This window comes from Zonotrichia albicollis, chromosome 31, assembly GCF_047830755.1.
Source record: "Zonotrichia albicollis isolate bZonAlb1 chromosome 31, bZonAlb1.hap1, whole genome shotgun sequence".
NCBI lineage: Eukaryota > Metazoa > Chordata > Aves > Passeriformes > Passerellidae > Zonotrichia > Zonotrichia albicollis.
Window position 1 is genome coordinate 5,026,115 of NC_133849.1, and position 25,396 is coordinate 5,051,510.

The following is a 25,396-nucleotide window of genomic DNA, read 5'->3' on the forward strand; positions in this document are numbered from 1 at the left end:
ATACCACTGGCAGATAGCTGGAGATACCTTTAGGCCCTGAGGAAGAACGGTCCAATGGTACCTTTTCATAGGAGCTTCTGAATTGATAGAAGGGACAGAGAATGCCAAACGCGGTGCATCATCAGGGTGCAATGGGATTTGGAAAAAACAATCTTTAATATCAATAACAGCTAATTTCCAATCTTGGGGAAGCATTGTTGGGGATGGCATACCAGGTTGAGGAGAACCCATATCTTCAATTACATTATTAATTTGTCGGAGGTCACAGAGAAGTCGCCACCTCTTTTTGTCAGCTTTCTGGATGACAAACACTGGAGAGTTCCATGGGGACATGGTCTCCACAATGTGGCCCTTTCTTAGTTGCTCTTGTACTAGTTCCTCAAGCACCTTTATTTTTTGTTTACTGAGTGGCCACTGTTTCACATCAACTGGTTCGTCTGTTTTCCACTTAAGTTTTTGGGTGGGGCGCTGTTGTTTAATGACTGCTGCACAAAAATGCTGTGGAGAGTCTGGAATATTAATTGTGACACCCCACTGGGCTATTAAATCTCTCCCTAACAATGGTTCTGAATAATCTAACACAAATGGACGGATATTTGCCAATTGTCCGTTTGGACCCTCGAATTGAATAATGCTTTTGGATTGCTTTGCCAATTGCAGACCTCCTACACCTCGAAGGTGACCAGCAACATTTTGTAAAGGCCAGTGAGCTGGCCAGTCTTGTACTGGAATCACTGTGCAGTCTGCACCTGTGTCTACAAGCATCTCAATGCGTTTAGACTCCCCACCCCCACTGACATTGCACCACAATTTGGGTTTATCTGTCCCAATAACTTGGACCCGGGCGACTGTGGGCCCTTGTTTATCGACATTTTCAGGTAAAGATGGCACAGGGATAGCTTGAGCAACAATTTGTCCCTTGGGAAGAAACAGGGGTGGGTGGAAACAGTGCAGGCTGAGAACAAATTGCTTGGGATCTGATGTTGTTATTCCCGGAGCAATTTCGATCTCTTGTGGTGTGTTTTTGTCCCCAGTGATGATGTACTTACAACGAATTTGGTTCCAAGTACCTTTCTGTTCAGGATTTACAGAGACAATATGCCAGTCAGTGTCCTTCAGGTGGAGTGACTCTGTCAGCTGCGGTTAATACAGAATTACTTAAATCATAACAAAGGTTATTTTGTTTCACTTTCAACAGTGGACTAGCAGACTTGGTCTTTGAAGCACCTGCTTCACTTACACAAATGTTAATATTATCGCGCGCTTGATTTGTTTTGCTACCCTTATTCTCTTGGCCTGCTCCTTTTATGTCTGCACGCCTGGCAGGCTGGCGCTTTATTCTTCGTTTTTTTGTTGTTGACCCCCAGGGAGGGCTTGCAGTTCTCCTCCCCTGCTATTTTTAAATTCATCAAATTCCCTTTTCAGGGGGCACTGGTTACTCCAGTGTCCTAGCTTATTACAAAGCAGGCATGGTTTAGTGGGCTCAACCATTGCTGGTCTCCGCTGCTGCCCAGGGTACTGCTGTGCTGAAAGAGAAGGTGCAGGGCTGGCAACAGCAACGCGCTGAAGTAGTCTTGGCAGCAGCCTTGGTCTGGTGTCTTCAGCTACAGTCATCAGAGGCACTTTCCTGTTACAGACTAGAAGCATATCTTTTAATGTAGGGGAAGGTTCCATAGGAAGGCTCAGGATTGCTGCTCGACACTGTTCATTTGCATTTGTAAACGCTATTTCTTCTAAGATTGCTTCTCTAGCATTTTCTTTTTTAACCTGTATTTCAATGGCTCTAGTTAGCCTTTCTACAAATTTCACAAAAGGCTCTGATGGTAGTTGTTTGATTTTACTATAGGGCTCAAAAGACCCCTCAGGTTGGAGGGAAAAGAATGCCTTTTCAGCTGCTTCCTTTACTTTCTCGAGTGTTTCTGCAGGAATTGCAGCAGCTTGGACTGAGGGAGAAGACCATTGACCCTCACCACAGAGGTGGTCAATAGTGATAAGGTTACCATTGTTGTCTTTTGCTGTGTTTGGATCAGCCTGTAAGCTTGGGAGAGCATCTTTTAGCAGTTGTTTCAATGCTGATTCCCATAATTTGAATTCCGTGGATGTCATGAGACATGAAAACAGTTGTTTTAAATCATGTGGAACTACAATAGTCCTACTTAATTCAGAATTTAAAAGGCCACGGAAATATGGACTGTGTGGACCATATTCTTTATGAGATTTACAGATCTCTTTAATCAATTGTCGTCCAAAAGAACTCCAATTAGCAGTTGGGGCTGCTCCAGCTTGAGCTGCAGGCTGAAACGTAACAGGGGCCAGTGACAACATGGCACCATGCATTGGGTCTGCTGTCCCCTGCTCTGTATCCCTTGAATCAGAAGCATTGGGATCACAGCTACAGGTTTGGGGACAGGCAGTGGGTGTGTCCCCACCGTGGGAACCCGGGGAGGGGGCGGGGAAAGGGAGCCGGCAAGGGGCGGGGAAACCGTGGGAACAGGGGGCGGGGTCAAGGGGCTGGCAGGGGGCGGGGATACCGTGGGAACAGGGGGCGGGGTCACCTGGTGACATCACATCAGCAGCCGCCCCCTGGGAGGAGTAGAGAGGCGGAGCTGAGGGTATTGCAGGAAAGGCGGGGGGAGGGGGAAAGGTGTCACGAGGAACAGGAGGAGAGGGGGATGGGGATGGAATTTTGGGATGCTTAAGAGGATTTTGGGAAGAAGAAGACCCGGTTTGGGAAGATGCCACGTGGCACCCACCATCTTGTGCACCCCCTAGGGACTGGGGGCCATTTTGGACATCACTGCTCTCCAAAAAGCTAACACGTGCTCGGGATTTTTTTGGGGAAAGAGGTTTACGGGTTTTAGAGGGAGAGGGAGGAACAGGGAGAGCAGAGGCACATGGCTTTACATTTGGCTTTTTCTCCATTTCCTTTTGTTTGAGCAATGCTGTTCGAATTTGCAAACTCCAGAACACAAATTTAGCTGAGGGTAATTTGCCAGATTGTCCTAAGGTTATCAATTCATTCCCAACTTTATCCCAGAATTGAATATTGTGGATTTCTTCAGGGGAAATGTTTGGGAACTGCAGAAAAAGCCATCTTATAAACTGTTTCAATTTTCCTTTAGAGAATTTCACATTACTCTTGATTAAAATGCTAACAATATGATAATACACTCCCCTTTGTACAATGCTAAGTTTGGAACCCATGTTAAAAAGCAAAGTACTTAATCCCGCCTGACCAAAAACAAAGCTAAAATCAGCTACCAATTTCTAAAAAAAACCACAGATAGAAAGCGATAACGAGCAGACAAAAGCTTCACAATGCAGCTGTATATACTGCTTTTAAAATTCCCGGGCAGCGGCGGAAGGGCACGCCCTGCCAAGCCGAGGCAGAAACAAAGCCTCCCCCGCGGTGGAATGCAAACCCCCCCGCGGAGCAGAGAGAGCAGCCACTCCACGTGGCAGCCGAAACCGGGACGCCCCCCCCCCGCCGCCGCGTGTGCAGAGCACTCCCGACCCCGCAGGTCCCCCGGCCACGTGGAAAGAGAGCCCCCCCCTCCCCCGCAAAGAGAAAGAGAATCTCCTAACACGTGTCTGAACACGCTGCTGAGCCGGGGGGGGGAAGGGCAGAGAGCGATCCCGCTCCGGCGCGAATTCTAAAAAACAGTGAAACACGCAGCAGGAAAGCTAAACTAGAACGCTATGAATTCTCGTCTGTGGGGCTGCGCAGCCAAAATGCAAAGGCAAAAAAGGAACAGAACTCGCGGCAGAGTCTGTTTTTGAGCTTCTGCTCTACTGAAAGCAGAGATACTCACGTGAAATGGAAGCTGTAGGCTGGGTACAGGCAGGCAGGTCTCCACCGGAAAAGGACCTCTCTCTGGGTGCAAGAGAGGCTGCCCTTTTCTTCCTCTGGAAAATCTGTTCACCACAATGAAGCAGGGCTTTCCAAAGGCGCCGAACAGTCCACGAAACTTTTTCTGGGAGTATTCTCAAAGTCTCTAGCTGGGAGTCTTGAAGCCAGGCTCCTTTCAGCTGGATGCATGGCTGGCAGAAGCTTTTCTGAGGAACTGCGAGTCCGTTTTCGGGCTCAGGGTCGAGCCACCCACAGGGACGCCAATATATTGGAATAAGTATCCCAATATAACCAGTTAGATGGTGCCTAGGCCAATTCTGACCTTCGCTGCTGGGCCAGAGGCAGCACTGCGGTGTTCACCCCAGCGATACCTTGGCTGGCGGCAGAGTGCAGCGGGGCACAAGACAGGACTCCGTTTACCTCAGGGGAGAGCTTCTGGCGATGGTGAAGAGAAGAAGGGAGCGGATTCTGCTAGAAGGTAGCCAGATGTTTATTCCATGAGCACAGATATGTCTGCACTGGGCTACTGCTGATAACAGAATAAGGCCGCATGGTCTCATTCACATTTTAAGCTCAGGACAGGGGAAGGGGAGGGGACAGGTGAGTCACCAACCAGGTGAAGGGGCAGGGTCTCAAGGTACTAGGGACACCTATCACACGACGCCTTGCTGGTATGTTAGCCTGATTGACAGGGCACACTCAGCGAGGGGCGAGGGGGAAGGGAGAAGGTAAAACAGGATATTGCAACACACCACAACACCCCCGCCCCTGCAGGAACAGAGAATTCCTGCCTTGGCTCGCCATAATGTTTTGCATAGAAAAGAAGAAAACTCTACAACTTTGTCAAAGTTGTAAAGTTGGTATGTTTATTACAGCGCTGGATGCATGCGGAGATTGCTCTCTTCAAAAAAGGCATGCGTACCTCTGAGAACTTCAGGTCTCTTTTTATTTCACTCTTAAATACATATGCATACAGTTTCACCATAGGTTCATACATATTCATTTTTATGGGTTTCATGTGACATTTACCACTAGTTCCTTTGTATCAGAAAAAATTCCAAGGTCAGGTTGACTTGCCCTTACAGCAATCTCTGTCTCCTTCTATCATCTTCTGTCCCCCCACTTTCATCTCTGTCCTTCGTTGAAGTAACTCCACTGAGCTTAGACCTTGCAGTCTAGCTAAATAACTATGGTTTCTAACTACAGACTCAACTCAAAAATGACATTTCACTTAAATAAAAATGGATTTCTATCCTGGAAAATTTTCACTTTACTTCACTCACCTATGGGCTCTGCCTGGAGCTGTGCAAATTCCATCAGTGCCAGCAGGCAGAGCTTGGGGTGAGGGGCAGAGGGAATCAGCCCAATTCCTGCCCCAGGCAAGGGACCCACGTGCATTGTCCACACTTTGCCCAGCAGTGTTCATTTGCATTTCTAAAGCTCCTCTGCCGGCTGCCTGGAATGGAGCTTCTCTTCCAGGGCAGCCATCTGGTGAGTCACCTGTGGCCCCCCAAGAATATGCTTTTTTAAAAAAAAGTATTAACTATTTATGTTCAAAGTATTACAGTTAAATCTCTTCTATTTTGCAAAATGCAACATAAAGGAGAACGTGGAAAAGTCCAGACCAAAAATTGTTTTTCACACTTCTGTACCAAACCTACCTGGCAATATAAAGTGGGAATATTATGAAAAATTTTTCTCATGTTGTAATTTTGTCACTGAAACTGCAGGAAAAACAAAAACTCTCCAAGAATCTCTTTAGGGTTAGAGAGTCAAAGCATTCCTTGGTTCTGGCAAGGATGTGCAACAGAAATAATTTCTTTCACAAATAGCCTAGCTGTGCAGAGAAAATCATTCCATGCCATGTGAGTTTTACTCGATTTTTCCCAAACTTTATATAGTCTGAACCAATCTAAATCCACTGCTTTAACGTAGATTGCTTCCAAGTTGTGTAAGTTTTAGTATTTAGTTTCCTGTTGGACCCGGATTCCTTCCCCTCTGATGTGAATTCAGTCTCCACACTCCTGGATTTCCTTCTCAGCCTTTTCCAGCCCAGGTGTCTCCAGCTCTGGCAGGGGCAGTGTCTGGGGTAGCTGTTGGTTGCTGTTGGCTGCTGGGTATTCCCAGTCTGTTCGGATGTTGAACTCATCTCCATTGAGTGGTATAACATCCCTTAAATAAAACCTTTAAAATTCCTTTCCCCAAGGCAAAGAAAACAAAGCCTGAGCAGAGAAATAAGGTTTAAAAGAACCAAACTCGGTACATTTTGCAGCAGTGCAATGGCAGGCAGCCCAGAGTGTGGGTGTCAGTGAGCCCCAGAGTGGAATTGTGCCCTGGTGTTCCCCAGCAGCTGTGGCAGTGCAGGCCCAGGCAGCGCTGAAGCTGCAGCAGTGGCAGCAAGGCTTGGCCCCAGTGGCTGGAGATGGCAGAGGAGGGTGGCCAGGATTGCAGAGGATTCCAGGCGAGGATCTGTGGGCAGGCGCAGGGGCTTGGCCCGCTGTGGAGCCCTGGCTGCTGCTGCGTTGCCTTCAGGGCAGGCTCAGGGGCGGCCTCCCATCCTCCTGCTGCAGGCGGGAAGTGCAAATCTCCGGGGCTTTAGAGCCCTTGAGGCCAGGCTGAGGGGTCCCCCCGTGTTGAGCTGTGCTGGCGGCTGTTTCTGGCCTCAGGGACACTTGGCATGGGCCCCTTGGCCACCAGTGGTGCTGCTTTGCACTCCTTAGGCAGGAGCCGATGTCCTGGCTGGGTGTTGGCAGCAGCAAAGTGCCAGGGCAGGCTGTGTGCCAGCCCAGCTTGCTGTGGGAGAATGTGCCTTGATATGTGCTCCAGTGGTTGCTGAAGCAGTGAGAATTGCTTTTGCCCCCCTGTTAGGTGCCCTGGTGTCAGCAGAAGATATTGAAGCCTTCCTGCTCAGGGCATTTCAGTGCCAGGCTCTCACAGGCACCCACAGCTGCGCGGGTTGAGCTGAGCATGGGGCGGTGACCTGCGCTGTGTCTGATTGCCCTTCCTTAATAACAGCCTGTCTTGTAGCTCTTTACCCTTCTGCTGCCCTTGCAGAGCCATCCACAAACACATTTTCTCCCTCATGCCAGGGAATGTCCCATCAATCTGTCCCATCAGCCTGTGTCTGGAGCTCTGTCCCTTGAGTGCAGTCCTGGGTTCCTTGCCAGCCCCTCTCCAGGCTGTTCAAACAGGAGGCTGGGTTAAACCCTTGCCCTGTCCTCAGTTCTAAATCCTCCTGTGCCACTGAACACGTTTCATACTGTAATAACCAAGCCCTGCTCATCCATTTAGAGGCTGTTTTGGTTGTCAGAGCTTTACCTTGATGCCAGACTTGAACTCTAGGAGATCGTCCTGTTGTCATCAGTTTTCAGGCCACAGTTCCCATGAAAGCTGTGGCTGCACAATTTTGCAATGAGGCCACTTTCTGGCCACTGGGTGAAGCATTTTAGCTCAAGAATTCCTTTGGCATGACCCTGTTTAACATCCACCTATAATTCAAATTCTTTTTCCCCGTGTGGAAGGTCCAGGCCAGCCACCTCAGTTAATCGTCATTTTAGCACTTGAAAATTCTGTGATTCCTCCTCCTGTCCATCCATCCAGTTCGTTGACTGGCAGGATAGGAGTGTTGTAGGGAGCCATCCGTGGCTGCAAAAGCCCTGCCTTTAACAGGGACTCAGTACCAGGCTGTGAGCCCTTCCTTCCCTGTCTTGGAACAGGATATTGCTTGTCCTGGTTTCTTTAAAGTAATTTGTAGAGGCTCCATATCTAATTTTCCCTATTTCCCTGAGGCTGCCCACACTTCTGGGTTCACTTCAGCATGGGCCTTGTCAGATTTTGGCACAAAGGTTGAATAGAACTAGCGTCTGTATCCCCTTTTACAGTATTAAAATCCAGCTCTCAAATTCCTTCCTAGGTAATTGCAATCACAGGAGAAAGAAAAGGTAATTCATGTTATTCAAACCTATCCCCCACAGCTTCTAATAGTGGTTGAACAAATCATACCTGCACATCTTTCCCACTCATTCCCTCAAAAATTAAAATATTCCGTTACTCTTTTCCCCTTTAGGTCTAAGATTCAGAGAGGATTGAGAGGCCCCTGTGTCCATCAGCAAATGCCTCCTCTCAATGCAGACCCACCCTGAATGTTCTCAAGGGCTGCAGTGTGGAGGGTCCCTGGTGTGATGGGAGCTGTGACAGCCCTGGCAATCCATGTCCATCAAGGGGTGGACTTGCTGGTGCTGAGGGTGCTGCTGTCTGTGCTTGCAGTGTCCTTGTGCCCTGCAGCTGGAGCCCTGGTTCCTTGCCAGGGGCTGTTTGGGTGGGCTCTCCCCTGCCGAGGAGGGCAATGCCTGTGCCAGGTGCTTGTGGCCAAGCCCGTGCCCTGGGTGCTGGGGCCCCCTTGGGCCCTGGGGTTGATCCCTCAGGGGCTGTAGGAACTGTGCCCTGGCCTTTGCCTTCAGCTCGGCCTTTTGCTGCTCCCTTCTTGCACTCACCTGCTGTGCCTTTGTGCCCAAGTGCTGCAGGGCCTTCTTGTGCCCCTCCTGCAGCCCCCTCAGTGCCTGTGGGTGCTTGTCTTGCTTTACAAGAGAGGTGTCTGCTTGGGAAGGCAGAAAAAGCCTCTCCTGGAATGGAGAATGCAAACCCCCTCCCTCTTAATTTTTAGAATAGTGAAATGAAGGGGCTCTCAAGGAAAGATATGGGAATAGGAATACCAGTTCTTTACTAGTGTGTACAATAAAGCAAACAAACAGCAACAGCTGCGGCACTGACAGCAAACAGAGCCCGGAGCCAGTCCCGGCCTTTGGGCTGCGGCGCTTTCCCCTTGGGTGCAGTTCCGCGCATGGCCGGCAGAGGCGCTGGTGGCTCCCGCGGGCGGGGCAGCGCATCCCTCCCATGGGAACCTCTCTGAACGGAAATAGAGCAATCCCTTCATCTAACTCTTTCACTTTTTTTCCTTCTATGGCCTTTCTCCCGTGTTTCGAGAAGGAATTTGGAGAGGGCTGCCTTTTAACTGAGCTCCTAGGGTTTCAATAAGGTGCTTCCTGTAGAGAGAGTGTGTTTCCCTGAACAGCCGGAGCTGTGGTTACCAAGGGGACGTAACTCAGAGCAGGACGGGGTCAGGGGAGGATATCCTGCCGAGGCTCGGTGGGAGTGTGGGCAGGGTCTGCTGCCGGAATCGCCAGAGGGGGATGTTCCCGTGGAGCCCGAGGCGGAGCGTGGGCAGCCCCCAGATGGCTGATGGCGGCTGATCCGGCAGCTGCCGGCAGAGCAAAGGCAGGTGGGAGAGCCCGGCAGCAGCGGCGGTGCCCAGCGCAGGTGGCACGGGCAGGGCAGGCGGGGATGGGATGGCTGGGACCCCCCCTGGGTGCGGTGGGCGCGGTGAGCTCGGAGCAGGCGGCAGGACAGAGCAACCCCCATCTTGCCCAGCATGGGCGGCAGAGCGGCCGCGGGCCAGGCAGTGGGAGCAGGGCACACAAATTGAGCGAGAGCGCCGGGGCAGGTGGAGCTGCCCTGGGCAGTGAGGCCGCACCTGGGATGGAAAGCGGGGCAGGCGGAGCTGAGGCGGGCAGCGAGCCGGGACCCGGGACAGGCGCCTGCACCGCGAACGGAGGGGGCAAGAGCTGCAGAGGATCCCACTCTCTTTCTGATTTTTCCTCTTGTTCCCTTCCCTTTCATTTCCCCATTTTCTTTTGTTGTTTTTTTTTTTACTTGGGGCTTTCTGATACTTTAAAGATTTTTATTCTCCTAAAATCTCCTGTCTAACGTATGGCATATTCTCTTTCTTCTAGATTAAATGGGTTTTTTTTACAAATAAACCCCCAACCTCACAAATCCAAACTTCTCCTTGGATACTTTGAAATGGCCAACGAGCTAACTCAGGACCTCCTAATGTTGTTTTTCTTATCACCTTTTTATTTATCCTTTGGCAAATTAAGCATCTTTGAGTTACTTGCTTGCCTACTCCGAGAACGCCAGTGCACCCATCGTTCCTTAAAAAATGATCGCACAAAGCTTGAGTGCCCCAGTGCATTTTCTGATGCATTTCTTCTAATATTTTCCTAGTAAGCACATTTTATTAGGTAATTGTCTTCCATCAAGAAGTTTCCATTTCCCTGATTTATCTTGTTCACTTCCTGTCTTGTTTAATTCTTTTTTCTCTGCTAACCTAAACTTTGGAATTTCCATTTTTTCCTCGTTTGGAGTTAATATTAACGTAACTCTTTCAGCTCCATTTTCTGCTGCATCCTTAGCTTTGTGATCTGCCAAATTATTTCCTCCTCTTTCTGGGGTCTTTCCCTTTTGGAGGTCCCTAATATGTACTATAGCTATCTCTTTTAGTTGATTGTAATGCCTCTAAAATAAGTTCCTCATGTACTAATCCTTTTGTTCTTGAATTAAGTAATCTTTTTCCTTTCCAAATGTTTTAAAGCTATGTACTACTCTAAAGGCATACCTTGAGTCAGTATATATAGTTCTTTTATTTTGTGTTAAATATTCTAGTGCTCTTTTTAAAGTATATAATTCACAAGTTTGAGCTTACTAGTTTAAGGTTAATTTCCCTTTTTCTGTAGTTTGCATGTTTTTCCCATCGACTACTACATACCCTGTTTTTTCTCGTTTTGCAAGGAGGTGTATCTCTGTTAGCTAACATAACTCCCAAAGGATTATTTTTTCTTTTTTTCCCTGTATCCTACTTACTGGTTTTCTGTCTCATTTTTCAAGATCTTATCTATTCATCTTCTGCCTCTGTTTTTCACATTCACTAACAACCTAAATACCACTTTTCTTTCAACTACACACACAAAAATAAAAAAGGTTTTCCTCACACTACTTTCAGTACAATACACCTCCCTCCAAGGAGATATAGTGAAGCTTAAAATACAGAATCTACATTACCTATACTTTCATTCATCTACATTCGCTCACTTTTATTTCTCACTCACTTCCACGCATTCTTTCCCACCCTCAGGACACAGAGTGGATCCCTGTTGACAGAGGATCGCGGGTCCCTGTGCCCCCCCTGGCCTTGGGGTGGCCTCTGGGTCTCAGTATCTCCGGGCCTCCTGGGAGGGCCCTGACTCTGCTGCCTCCGGTGCCGTTCCCCTGTGGGGCTGATTTGTGTGTCACTCACACTCTTTAGCCACGGCCCCCTCACACGCCCTGGGGACAATGGCCCGTTTGCAGGTCACCTGTACCTTATGCCACAGCCCCCACACGCCAGGAGAACAATGGCTTATTTGTGGGTCACACACTCCTCTTTCCACAGCCCCCCTTCCCACCCGCCCGGGAAGCTGAGGCTGATTTTGTGTGTGACTCACTCTCACACACAACAAGACAACAATAAGGTACCTTTTGTTATAAATGATCAAATCGAGAGCCAAACTTATAAGAAAATTTAGCAAAGATTTATTAATTTGTCTGCGAGACTGAAGTTCGGTTGTCAAAACCACCACAGCCAAGGGTCAGCATCGAGTCCGGGTTCGGTGCTGGGTGAACACGGATCTGACCTGCGAATGTCAGAGTCTCCCCCTGTTCACAAATGCTGCCTGACGCAGCGAGTTCTTTTACAGTTTATTCTGCTCGAGGCAGAGATGACCGAATGTTCTTTGTGTCTCTTCCCATGCATAACCTTGGCTTTACCTGTGCAGAGGTGGACAAAGACTCAGTCCCGGTGTCTGATGTTGTCAGTAGACTCCGGGGAAGTCAGCATTCACATGCATCAGGGTGGGGCTGTGGATCATTGTGGTAGCTGTAATGGACGAGGCGTTAATCACACTTGTCTGGACCTGGTGACCAGGGGAAGCCAGCGATTATCGCCCTGGAAGCTTCTGTTCTTTCATTAAAAACCCCGATGTTTATCCCAACCAAATCCAGAAACTAGATGTATATGAATAAGACACTGCTCCTGGCCGGGATGGTCAAAAGACATAATGTGGATTTTACAATATTTTATACATTAGTAGCATGAATTATCTCTACCATATACTACACTTTCCCATCACCTATTAGAAGTTTAGGTGTTTCTGGCCAGTCCTGGTGCTCTTGGATATCCCTCAACCCAGCTGTGCTGCCCAACCCCAGATGCTCTTGAGCATATCCTCAATCCAGCAGAATTTTGCTCAACCGTGGATGCTCTTGGAATGTTAATTCCTCAACCCAGCAGGTTTTAATTCTGGATGCTCTTGGGCATTCTTATCCCTCAAACCAACAGAATGTTTAGGGTTCCCTTTTGTCCCATTTCCTAGTGGATTGGGCTCAGAAACTCCTCTGCTCCCTTGCTCCGAGGGGTCCAGCCCCTCTCTGAGACCCAGTCCCAGTTACCCCGGGGGATTCTCTCACTCCTCTTCTCACTCGCTGTGTCTCTTTACTGGCTGCTTCCCTCGAGGAAAGTTGGAAACGCAGTGTGGGAGACTCCAGCACTCACTTGGCAGGTCTGGGACAACCAGCCCTCGTCTCATTCACAGCCCAGAGCAGAGAATGAGGGGAGAAGGGAGCCCGGGAGCCCAAACAGCCCCGGCATCCCGAAATGGGGAGAGCGAAGCGGGGGGAGCTTTTGGCATTGCTGGGACTGCCAGCAGCCTGGGCAGGGCGGGCACTGAGGAGAAGGGGGACCCCCAATCCAAGCGTGACCCCCAGCAGGCGGGACAGGGGGGAACCCCCGAACACCAGAGGGGAGGGACCAGGGACGGGGAACTCCTGGGAGGCTTTTTCAGGGCTGAATCTTGGTGTTTGGGAGGTTTTTCTGGAGCCCAGATGGCCGGTGACTTGTAGAGATGGACTTGGGCAGAGGGACCTTCAAACTCACTGTGTGTTGGGGAAGATGAAACAGGAAAGCCTTACAAATACGATTGTCTGGCAAAAGATTTTGTGAACATAAAAAGTGTAAGGAAGATTGAAATGAAAGCAAGCTTTGAGATACCTCAGTTATTGAACAACTGGAAAACAATGGTGTGGCCCAACTGAAGGTAATCCCCTTTTGACGAAACAATTCCCTCTGTTTGCAGACAGATCCAAGGGTCAAAGCAGACCCCACTAGCTCAATAGAAGGGGTCCAAAGACAAGTTTTTAGGGTTGAAAATGTAACACAGTATGGTGATGTAATGATTTTTACAGGCTATATGTAAATGCTATAGGAGTTGTATCTTGTACTAGTTTGGTTAGTGAGAAATAGAATATTCAACACAGAAGTAGATTGATTGTATTGTAACAGGACCCTTACTCTCTTACACTCTTCTCCTCTTACTCTGTTACCCTCTCACCCTCTCTACACCTCTCTTCTCTCGGGCCTGCTCCAAGCTGTGCCTGGCAGCTCCAAGCAGGGCCCTGCATAAATGGGCCTTGCTTGGTCTTATCCTATGCAAGCTGTTACAGCTCCAGAGCTCAGTCCCCAAGGGGACTGGGTGCTAGAAGCCAGCTCGCTCTCAGACCAAGGCCGCGGGTCAGCCCCTAGCAAGCAGGGAGATATTCAGCTCTTAGTGATTAGGCAGCTCTTGTGATTTCAGCTTTGCTTGCTAGGTAGCTTTTCCCTTGGCCTAAGGCTCCAGCAGACGGCAGAGAGAGGAGAAGCAGAAGACGCTGGCTGTTCCACGAGTATGGCTTTATTGGAGGGTCCGTGAAGGGTCTCAGCTCTTCTTCTTCCGAGTTAGTAGGGGTACAGTATGCTACTTTTATACCCTTGGCCTGGATCCAATCCTGACCAATGGCAAAGGTGTTAGGGTGACCATAAGTGACCAATAGTAGGGTTAACACAATATTGCCTTACATGGCTATAGGGATAAGGTACAAGGCGGATGTCCCTGGAGACAGGAAACTTCTTTGCCGCTGTGTCAGCATTCTATTCTCCAAGGGGCCCTGGCTAAACCTGAGGGGTTTACTACAACTCCAGTTTTTGTTTTTACAAAAAATACATTCGCGAGAGTTCTGTTGAAACAGTGAACAAGACACAAGAACATAACTAACACTGTAAAAATTACAAGGAGAATCAACAACAATCCCTTAACTAAAGATGCGGCCCATCCTGTTAGTCCCCATTGCCCGAAAATTTCATTGACCCAATCTGGGATTCTTTCTACTTTCAAGTCCTTCATGAGATCTTTCAGTTTCTGGATGTTCGCATGGGTGGATTCCGAACGCGAAGAGAGGTTGAAGCAACACATTCCTTCAAAGTCCTCACATCCATGTCTGTGGGCAAGCAGCAGGAAGTCAATTGCTGCTTGGTTTTGGAGTGAAGCTTGTCTTGTGGTTTCTTCTTCTTTTAAGAGATCACTCAGGGCTGCTGATGTGGCGTTAGCTTGTTTACTGAGCCAGCACCCAAGGTGATTGATTTCACCGAGGGCTTTAGCTGCAGCTACCCAGGGTAAAAACAGAGAGACTGCAATCTTTTATGGTCTGTTCCAATCGTATAATCTCGGATCACAATTTTCATCAAATTCAGTGTAGGACCTTTTTTCACGTTTTGATTCTCTTTCTTTTTTCCAATTATGTAACAGGGTGATGTTTGGAGTAAGGGTAGAAAGTTTTCCCAGAGTACAGGGACCTCCCTGGAGTCGGGAGGGGATCCCTGCCCATACTCTGTCACCACAGATGAGAAACGTTCCCTTGGGTAATACTTTGGGATGGAGAGAGGACACAGAAATTACACGTGCAGTGTAATTGCACCAATCATGAGGGTTATAGGCTTTGTTCACTGGTGATACATATTTTCGATATGTGTTTTTGTGTTGGTCAATTTCTGGGCAATCATTTTTCGGACGCCTAAAGTAAAATTTGACACAATATGTGGCCTTGGAGGATCCCAATAGATCCAATTCTTGGGGTTCCTCTCGAGCATCTGGCAGAATTTTTGTCCACTCATCCCAAGTATCAGCCCCATTGGGTCTCTTACCTGTGGTGCGGAGAACCTCTGAGTTCTGGACAGGCCAATCGTCTGCTATAAAGGGAATTCCTACTAGACATGTAGAAAGTGGATTATCTATGCTTCCCATAGACAAGCACATATTGTCTTGTTTTAATGTTTTTGCTAAGGTTACCCAAACATTATGGCTGGGCTGAGGGCTAATCCAGCCGAAGGCACGCGGTACGGTGTAGAGCATCCAGGCAGCGGTGAGGACAGCACCGACGGAGATATTTTTCATCTTTGGGCAGGATTAGGGCTTCTGATAGGGAATATAAGCACAATTTGTTATCTTTATGATGAGAGGGATTTCTGCCTTGTTCTTTTCTGTGTTCCCCTCCCCCCCCCTTTTTCTTTTAATTTCTAAGCTGCACTACAGGAGGAGGAGCGGGTAGAAGGTTATGAGGTTTTAAGGTTAGGGAAAGGGAATAATACTTTTTACTATACAATACACAGTGTAATAACACATAATTCAGAGAACACTTTTGTGTTAAGGCTATCTGTGGCCTATTACAGTAGACTGTTATTTGACTTTCTGTTTTGTCTGCTGCCTTGTAATGGGGCGGTCTGTTCTTGTGTTTGTGGGTGTTCGGTGACGCCTTCGTCTCCAGGCTGAGCTGGTTTGGTTTTGAGGTGGTCTTGTGTTTGCCTCAGGAGAATTCTTGTCCTCGTCTGTAGTAGTGTTCGCTGTGCCTAAGTATGGTTTTACGTATTTTCCTGGGTACCACCTTGGACCTGATGGTAGTAGCACGCATGCATAACCTCTTCCCCAGGTAATCAACTGATGAGGCCCTGAGATTTGGTGTGTTTCAGGATCTTTCACGAGCACGGCTGGTTTCTCCGTGAGCTTTGCTTGTGTGGTATTCGCAAAGTGGCGAAGTATTGGTGAGTCAGGCTCTGACGCTGTGCACTTCAGGAAGTTGATGACATAGAGAGCCTTGCAAAGTCTCTCCACTGGAGATGTGATTTTCGTGTTCCTGTTCTGTTGCTCGAGGACTCTTTTGAGGGTTTGATGTGTCCTTTCCACGATGGATTGTCCTGTGGGGTTTACAGGTATGCCCGTCTTGTGTGCTATGCCCCATTCATTGAAGAACTCCTTCAACTTGTGGGAGGTATAGGCTGGCCCGTTATCTGTTTTAATCTCCTTTGGTACACCCAGGGTGGCAAAAGCGAGGAGAAAGTGTTTTATTGTGTGCATGGTCTTTTCTCCTGCATGTGATGATGCAAACACTGCTCCTGAGAACGTGTCGACCGAAACATGCACATACTTTGACCTTCCAAAAGGTGCAAAGTGAGTTACATCTGTCTGCCACAGCTGACAGCTATTCAGACCTCGGGGATTGACTCCTGTACCCATTGATGGTATCTGGTAGTTTTGACAGTTCGGACAGGTAGCCACGATAGCTTTTGACTGATCCTTTGAGAGCTTAAACATTCTCATCAGGGCAGGTACATTTTGATGAAAGAACACGTGTGACAGCTTTGCCTGAGCAAAGATGTTAGGAACATTAGCAGTTTCTGCTGCCATAGCTAATGCATCTGCTTTCCTGTTGCCTTCTGCAACAACACCTGGGAGGTCCGTGTGAGACCTCACATGCATTATGTGATAAGGTTGTTTTCTGTGGGATATCAATTGTATTAATTTAGAGAGCAATTGGTATAACTTTGGGTTAGAGACCTCTTTGAGAAGAGCATGTTCTGCTCTCATAGCTATTCCCGCAACATAAGCTGAGTCTGTGACCAGATTGAACGGCTCGTTTTTAAATTTTTCAAAGGCTCTGACGACAGCTGCTAATTCTGCAATTTGTGGTGATCCTTCTACTGTTTCTACGTCAGATTGCCATTCTTGTGTTTGGGGGTCTCTCCAAGTAATCACTGACTTGTGGGATGACCCTGAGCCATCTGTAAATAGAGTTAGAGCCTTGAGAGGATTTCTACTTTGGATTCGTTTTGGAATCAAATGGAAAGTTTCATTCTTGTGTTCTGGGATGTCTGATGAAGTTTGACCCGTATAACTGTCCAGAGCAAACTGTAGACTCGCATTGGTCTTGATCAAATCCTCAAAGTCTTTAAGGGTTATTGGCAAATATATGCATTCAAAATCACACCCTGAAAGGGAACAAAGGCGAGTCCTAACCTTTTTTATTAAGTGTGCTATAATCTCCTGGTAGGTGGTAAGTGTCTTTGTGGGCTGGCTACTTGTAAAAACCCATTCCAGTATCAACAAAGGATCTTGCAGCTGAGGGTCCCATTGGAAGATCAGTCCATGGAATCCGGGTGCTTTTCCCAGGATGATGAACTGGAAAGGCAGACTAGGCTCGTAGCGATGGGCTTTGCGTGAAGACAGGGCTTCCTGGACTTTGACGATGGCACCTCTGGCTTCCTCTGTGAGAGTGCAGGGAGAGTCCAGTTCCTTGGGTCCACGAAGAAGATTGAACAAGGGAGCAAGGTCCTCTGATGTAATTCCTAGCAGTGGACGTACCCAGTTGATGGATCCACACAGGCTGTGTAAGTCCCTGAGGGTTTTTGGGTCGTCGTTGATGACGATCTGCTGAGGTAGGATAGTTCTTTCCCGGATCTGGACTCCAAGGTAAGTCCATGGCTCGGTGTACTGAATTTTGTCCTCACGAATTTCCATTCCTGCCTTTTCAATGGCTTCAACAGTCTTTTTGATTGTTTTGTCCAAGTAAGCTTTGTCTGAAGCACACACCAGAATGTCATCCATATAGTGATAAATGATGGCGTCTGGAAATGATTTTCGAATGGGAGACAGGATGTGAGACACGTACCACTGGCAAATAGTTGGCGAGTTTTTTAATCCCTGAGGAAGATAACGCCAATGATATCTTTTGAGCGGAGCTTCCTTGTTAATAGAGGGAACGGAAAAAGCAAACCGTGGAGCATCTTCAGGATGTAGTGGTATGCTGAAGAAACAGTCCTTAATGTCTATGATAGCAAGTGTCCAGTCTCTACGCAGCATCGATGGGGAGGGCAGGCCAGGCTGAAGATGGCCCATGTCCTCGATGACTTTGTTGATTCTGCGAAGGTCGTGGAGAAGCCTCCACTTGTTTGTACCTGGCTTTGGTAGAACGAAGACTGGAGAGTTCCAAGGGCTGTCGGACTCCACTATGTGGCCTTTTTTGAGCTGTTCTTCCATGAGGGCGTTTAGGGCGCGCAGCTTGGCTTTCTTTAGGGGCCACTGCACAGGCCAGATTGGCTCGTGGCTTTTCCAGGTGAGACGGGGTATTTCTGGCAGCGCGCTCAACTCAGTGGCCCCAGTCAGAAATCCTGAATGGGAATACGTAGGGAAGCACCCCACTGGGATAAAATGTCTCGTCCCCAAAGGGTGATGGGGGCCCTTACCACAAATGGACGGATGGTTGCCAGCTTGCCTTCTGGCCCTTCAACCAGGATGTTGTTCTTGCTCCTCATGGATACTGTAGTTCCACCAATCCCAGAAATCATGCCTGCAACAGGTTGTAGATCCCAGTGTGCTGGCCAATCTGAACAGGCGATGATGGTCACATCTGCACCGGTGTCCAGCATCCCTGGCAGGTGGGTCTTCTCTCCTTTGTGGGAGAGGCCGCACTCGATGGTAGGCTTGGATGGTCCCATGACTTGTGCCCACATTGCTGTAGGGTTGAGAAGAATCTGTTCCCTGTGATTCTTTGGGAGTAAAATGCCTGTGCTATTGGAGTTCCCTTAGAAAGAAAAAATGGTAAGTCTATGCAGTATACCTGCACGAGGATCTCTTGTCCCGGCTGCACTGTCAGCACTTCTGGAACAACGAAGATTTCCTTCGGAGTATTAACCGAATCACCTGTAATTAAAATGTCTGAAGGACTCTCTTTAGGTCCATATTTTCCTGTAGGAACACGGTGAACATTCTTATCATTAAAATCAATGGACAAAGCAGTTACCAGTTGTCGGCGGGTACCTCTCTGGGTTGTCCCGTGGGTTGGGGCTTCTCCTTTGGGTCTGAAGCAGCCTGGGTTTGTGCGTGATTGGGTCTTGGTGGCCTTTGATTTGTATTCTGCGCCCGAAGGTCGGACGGGCGCCTCAAGGAGTTTAAAGGACGCGATTGATAGCGTTGCTGATGTTGGGGTCTTTGATTATAATTCCGATGGTATTGGGGGGGTGTTCTTTCCGGACAGTCCTTTATATAATGTCCTAGCTCTCCACAGTGATAGCATTTAGCTTGTTCTTTAGAGGTTATCACTGCATATGCACCAGAAACTCCTTCAGCAATACCCTTAGCAACTGCTTGCGCCACTGTATTTTCAGTGGACATGTGACGTGTACAGCATTCTAGCATTTGCTCTATAGTAGGGTCTGTATCCACAGGTAAAGACCTCAAAATGGCCTTGCATTTCTCATTTGAGTTGCTGAAAGCAAGCTTACATAAGAGTTCCTTTCTTGCCTCAGTACTCTCTATTTGTTTCTCCAAAGCATCTTTAAGTCTGTCCACAAATTTTATAAAGCTTTCTTCAATGCCTTGTTTTATAGTAGAAAAATGCATTGTTGGCATTGACTCATCCTGCATAAGAAGCAAGGAGGTTTTTGCTGCAATTGCTACATCCTGCAGCGCTTCTTTATTCAGAATTTCCATTTGTTCTGCTGGCTTTTAAAAGTCTCCTTCACCAGCCAATTGTTCTACTGTGAAGTTGGTCTTAGTAGCATCGGCAGTATATGAATCTGATAACGTTTTTAAGTGTTTCTTCCAATGCCTATCCCATAACAAATATTCTGCCGGTGACAGAAGGCATTGTGAAATATTTTTTACATCGTAAGGAAGCAAAACATGTGCAGAGAACATGGCTTCTAGGAAATTTCTAAAGATATGTGAACTACGTCCATGTTCCTTGGCTATATTTCTCAATTGTACCAGTTCCTTATTAGAAATTGGTTTCCATGCCTTGATATTAGATTCCCCACCGTTCCTTCCTTGCCTGTACTCGACCGGAAAGGCTGTGATTTTCTGTGCTAGGTCCCAGTTCCCAGACTTTGTAGCTTCTATCTTAATAAGAGCCCATGGGTCTATATTAATCGCATCAAAATCAGATTCATCAGAAGAGCTCTCATTGTCTGAGGAACACTGTGAGGAACATGCTACCCGTGAATTTCATTTCTTTTGTTTAGAAGCATTTTTCGCCGTTTTCAATGACTGGCCCGAAGTTAGCGCTGTTGGGTGAGAACAGCAGGGACCGGATTGGGTTGGGGGGGGGACACCACAGGTGGTCTCTGATCCGTTCGGGTGGCAGGAGGGTTGGGTGGGGGGTTGGAGGGACGGGTGGGGGCAGGGGGGGTATGGGGGCTGTGGATGCACGCCTGGGGGGTTTGGGGGTACGCAAGCAATGCCACTGGTTTGGGATACGACAGGTATAGGGTGAGCTGGTGTTACTGCACATGTGTGCGGCTCGGCGCAGGAGGACAGGGCGTGGGCATGGCTCGGGAATGTGGCGGGAGGGGCCGGGAGGGCCGGAGCGGTCTCCGGGGGGGCGGGAGCGGGGGTGGGGGATAGCAGCGCAGGGTTGGGGGGGGCGGCGGCGATAACGGGACCGGGGGGGGGAGCGGGGGGCAGGGCGGGGACAGCAGCGGGAGCGGGGGGTACCGCGACGGAGCAACCGGGGGCGGGGAACGGCGGCGCGGGGGTACGCAACGGCAGCACGGGCGCGGGGAGAGGGGTGGTCGCAGCGGAGGGTACAGCGGCAGGGACAGGGAACGGGGCCCCCGAGGTCGGACGCGGGAAGGAAACGGGGCCAGGGAGATGGGGGGCTGCAGGAAACGGGGAGTTGGGCAGCGCGGGTCCCACGAGGGGGGGGAATGTGGGGGGGGCCTGCTTGGCTTCTGCCTCTGAGGTGGTTTCTGCAGGAAGCACCGCAGAGCCCAGCGGCTCTCTGGCCTGGAAGGCACATTCCTCTGTTATCTTACCAGCGCAATTAGCATATGAAGAGGAAAGATCTGTTAGTTTGGAACTTTTTTCAGAGTTCGATTTTTCAATCGTTTTTGTTATTATATGAAATAAAGGTAAGAGGTTAGTAACAGAAAAGTCCTGTTTTGTTTGAGACATATAAATGGTGTTTCCAACTGTATCCCAAAAGGAATTTTCAGTAATTGTGATCTTATCAGTTTCAGGGAAATTCAGCACCATCCAAGATACAAATTTTTTAAGAGTCTTTTTTGACAGACTACCTTTAGAAAAAGTGAAGTTGTTAACAGATAAGGTTTCTACAATGGTTAAATATAACTCTCTCTCACGTGTTGTTAGTCTTAGAGTGCTTAAACAAGTACCCATGATTTTCAAGCCCTTTCCACAGAAAAATGAGAAAAAAAGGAAAAAAAAACGAAAAAGGTTTTTAGAGCACCCAAAGGTATGCGCGCAAACTTAAAACTTACGTCCTTTGGGGTCAGGGATCTGTGGAAGGGATTCTGCTCCTCAATTCTCCTCAGACTTTATCTCGTCCAGATGTATTGTTGAGGGTCGAATTGAGCCTTCCGCAGAGAAGATTTTTTAAAACGAAAAGTCCTTTCGTAGGAGAGGCTTCCCAAACCGGCAATAACTGGAGGCCCTGAAAGGCTCCGATGCTCTGGTGACGCTTCGCTCCTGGGGGCCAGGGTCCGACGACACGTTTGGACGCCACTTAAATGAGCCTTGCTTGGTCTTATCCTATGCAAGCTGTTACAGCTCCAGAGCTCAGTCCCCAAGGGGACTGGGTGCTAGAAGCCAGCTCGCTCTCAGACCAAGGCCGCGGGTTAGCCCCTAGCAAGCAGGGAGATATTCAGCTCTTAGTGATTAGGCAGCTCTTGTGATTTCAGCTTTGCTTGCTAGGTAGCTTTTCCCTTGGGCTAAGGCTCCAGCAGACGGTAGAGAGAGGAGAAGCAGAAGACGCTGGCTGTTCCACGAGTATGGCTTTATTGTAGGGTCCGTGAAGGGTCTCAGCTCTTCTTCTTCCGAGTTAGTAGGGGTACAGTATGCTACTTTTATACCCTTGGCCTGGATCCAATCCTGACCAATGGCAAAGGTGTTAGGGTGACCATAAGTGACCAATAGTAGGGTTAACAACATATTGCCTTACATGGCTATAGGGATAAGGTACAAGGTGGATGTCCCTGGAGACAGGAAACTTCTTTGCTGCTGTGTCAGCATTCTATTCTCCAAGGGGCCCTGGCTAAACCTGAGGGGTTTACTACACCTGCACCCAGGCCCTTTGCAATAACCCGCAAGTTCCACGCCCTGGCTGCAGAGCTCTCTCGTCTCCGTCCGTCCTGACTGTCCTACCCCCCAACACTCCTACAAACGCTCTCATCCATTGTTTTCCCCAAACCAGGATTGCCCATTTACCAAGGCCTGGGAGGCTGCGAGGAAGAGGAAGATGCCCCGGGACACTGAGGCAGGTGAGGAGGAAGTCAGTGCCCCTTTCCCCTCTGTGCTGCTCCATCTCCCAGCCCAGCACGGCCCCGGCTGCAGCTCAGCCCTGGGGGATCTCCTTGCCCTTGGCTGTGGCACGGAGGCAAATCCCATCCTGTCCTTGTCCTTCCTCCCCCAGAGCAGGAGCTGAGCATGGAGAGCAGGGAGGACAAATGCCCGCGGCAGAACCTGGTGGAAGAGGCCGTTTTGAGCGGCTCCACGGCGCAGGAAGCCAACGGGGAGGAAAAGCCCCGGAGATGCCGCACGAGGAGGGGCTGCAAACGCAGCCGGCGGGGATCTGAGCGGGAAAGAGCCAGCCTGGGCTGGGAAGGCGGCCGGAGACAGAGCCAGAGCTCGGAGCTGGTGCTCCATGAGCAGCTCCATGATGGGGAGAAGCCCCACACGTGTGGGGAGTGTAGGAAGAGATTCAGGTGGAACTGCGACCTGATTGTGCACCAGAGGATCCACACTGGGGAACGGCCCTACGACTGTGGGGAGTGTGGGAAGAGCTTCAGCCAGAGCTCCAACCTGATCAGCCACCAGAGCACCCACACTGGGGAGAGGCCCTACGAGTGTTCCAAATGTGGGAAGAGGTTTAAGACCAGGTCCATTCTCCTCCAGCACTATCGAATTCACAGAGAGGAGAGGCCCTTCCAGTGCTCTGAGTGTGGGAAGGGATTCAAGCACAACTCCACCCTCATCACCCACCGGCGCATCCACACCGGGGAGAGGCCCTACGAGTGTGATAAATGCAGGAAGAGGTTTCAGAACAGCTCCTATCTCCTCCAGCACTATCGGATTCACACAGAGGAGAGGCCCTTCCGCTGCCCTGACTGCGGGAAGGGATTCAAGCACAACTGCAACCTCATCAGGCACCGGCGCATCCACACTGGGGAGAGGCCCTACGAGTGTCCCCAGTGCGGGAAGAGCTTCTCACAGAGCTCTGACTTGACCCAACACCAACGGAAGCCCCACTAAGGGAAGCCCTGCGAGTGCCCCGAGTGCGGGCAGAGCTTCGTGCGCTGCTCCAGCTCCATCCCCCACTGGAGGAGGCACTTTGGGCACAGCCCTGGTCACTCACATTCCCTGTGATCCATGTTGGGAACAAACCTGGCTGCTTCACCTTTTGGTTTGGCCTTAATTTTCCTCTGCTTCACCTTCATCCTTTAAAAACACCCAAAACTGGGTTAAATGAAGGAAATTGATTGAATATATCTGCAGTTCCATAATTTCTCAGTTGTTTTAGAGGGAATTTAGGATTTGGGGACATGTTCTGTGTGGAGTGCTGCTATTGCTAAGAGGCAGAAATTTGATCTCACCCTCCTTATGATGCTAAGAACTCCTCCCCTGACCCAAACCCCAACTCCACCCTTGGGATACCCTGTAAAAATTCCATGGCCCTGCCTTTCATCTGCCTTTGGGGGTTAAGAAATGGATTCCCAAACGATCAGCCCTATTCCCACTGTATTCCAAGAGGATGAACCTGTTTCAGTGGATTCCCGGAGGATTCTGACTCTGTCACTCTTTTTTTTTCTTTGTTTGTACTACTGCATTTGTATTTTTTATTCTTCTTAATAAAGAACTGGTATTTCTACTCCCATATCTTTGCCTGAGAGTTCCCTAATTTCAAAAGTATTTAATATTTTTATACAATATTATTACTACTACTACTACTACTACTACTACTAATAATAATAATAATAGTAGTAGTAAAAGCAAGGGAGTTTACATTTTCTATTTCAGTGGAGGGTTCTGAAATGGGGAGACACCCCCAAGGATGGGCTGTGTAATATAGTTCCTGAAATATGTAAATTAGTTTATGGATATGCATGAGGGTCAATGGATATACAACTGGCTGTTGTAATTAAAACCATATTAATTAGGGGTGTCCCCGAAAATAACTAGGGGGGTCTTGGTGGCCATAACAACTTTTCCTCAGTTGTCCTTGTCTCCCATGACATCAGCCTATTGCATATTTATCGACTTTTTGCATATTCATAAAGAACTTTACATATTCCAGAAACCAAATTGGCTTCATCCTGTTTGGGGGTCCCACCTCCCTCCCAGCACAATTTGGGGTGTCCCATTCCCCTCCCAGCTCAATTTTTGGGTCCCGACCCTCTTTTCCCCGCTCTCGCTCCCCTTTCCGATCGTTCCCCTAATCCCCTCCCCCGTGTTCGGTTTTGGGGGCTCCAGGCCCCTCCTGCTCCGTTTTGGGGTCCTGACCCTGTTTTGGATTAATTTGGGGTCCCCAGCCCATCCCCAGGGTCACTTTCCCCCTCCCCACCAAATTCCGCTCCTGGCAACTGATGAGTCATCAGCGAGACACGCTCTGATTGGCTGGAAATTACCCCGCCTGGTCTCTGAGTATTTACCGCAGTGAGAGGCCTTGGTGTGTGGCTGGCAAGTGATGAGTCAGAGTCAGGCCGGGCGCTGATTGGATGAAAATCGCTGGGAGGGGCCAGTGCTCTGAGTTTGTGCCCAGCAAGTGGATCGTCATCAGATCCACGCGTTGTGATTGGTCAAGATCTGTTTTGGGGTGGGGACGGGAGGAACTGGGGTTAGTTGGGGTTTATTTGGGTTTATTTAGGGTTGGTTTGGGGTTTATTTGGGGTTGTTTATGGACTAAGTGGGGATTATCTTGGGTTTTACTTGATTTATTTCTGTTTATTTGTTGTTATTTCGAATTATTTGAGTTTATTTGCAAGTATTTTTGTTCGTTTGGGTTTATTTGGGCTTATTTGGAATTATTTGGGGTTCTTGGGAGTTATGTTGGTGTACATGGAGTTTTTTTAGGTGTACTTGAAATCATTTGGAGGTCTTTGAGTTTAATTTTGGGTTTTTTTTGTTTGTTTGGTTTTATGGCGGTATTTGGGATTTGTTTGGGATTATTTGGGTCATTTTAAGGTATTTAGGGTTTTTTGGGGGGTTTTTTAGGGTTTATTTCGAGTGTATGGGGGTTACTTAGGTTTTTTGGGGTCATGTGGGGTCAAAATATCCGGGAATGTTTTTCCTGCGTAAACGGGAATTTTTCCTTAAAATCTGAGAGGTTTTCCCCAAGAAACCGGGAATGTCCCTTAAAAATCCGTGACTTTTCCCAGTCAATACTGACGTGCACCACCCCAAACCATCCAATCACCGCCCTTCATGTCCCAAATTAACAAATCACGGCGCACCCTGCCCCAAACCAACCAATCATCACGGGTCTCCCCTCAGCAAGTCCCGCCTTCTTTGCCTTTATCCA

The 25,396-nt window shown here is 48.7% G+C and overlaps 2 protein-coding genes across 4 annotated transcripts in view; one reads left to right on the top strand and one right to left on the bottom strand.

Moving 5' to 3' along the window:
- LOC141725838 (uncharacterized) overlaps positions 1 to 23,783 on the top strand; it is a 195,119-nt gene extending 171,336 nt beyond the window's left edge. Inside the window, exon 3 of the mRNA XM_074529971.1 lies at positions 22,292 to 23,783. Within this exon, the coding sequence (XP_074386072.1) occupies positions 22,292 to 23,130 (839 nt within the window). The 3' untranslated portion in view covers positions 23,131 to 23,783. The remainder of the gene's footprint in view (positions 1 to 22,291) is intronic.
- LOC102068849 (uncharacterized) overlaps positions 1 to 25,396 on the bottom strand; it is a 141,510-nt gene that overhangs the window by 49,111 nt on the left and 67,003 nt on the right. The gene's annotated exons all lie outside the window — the stretch shown is intronic.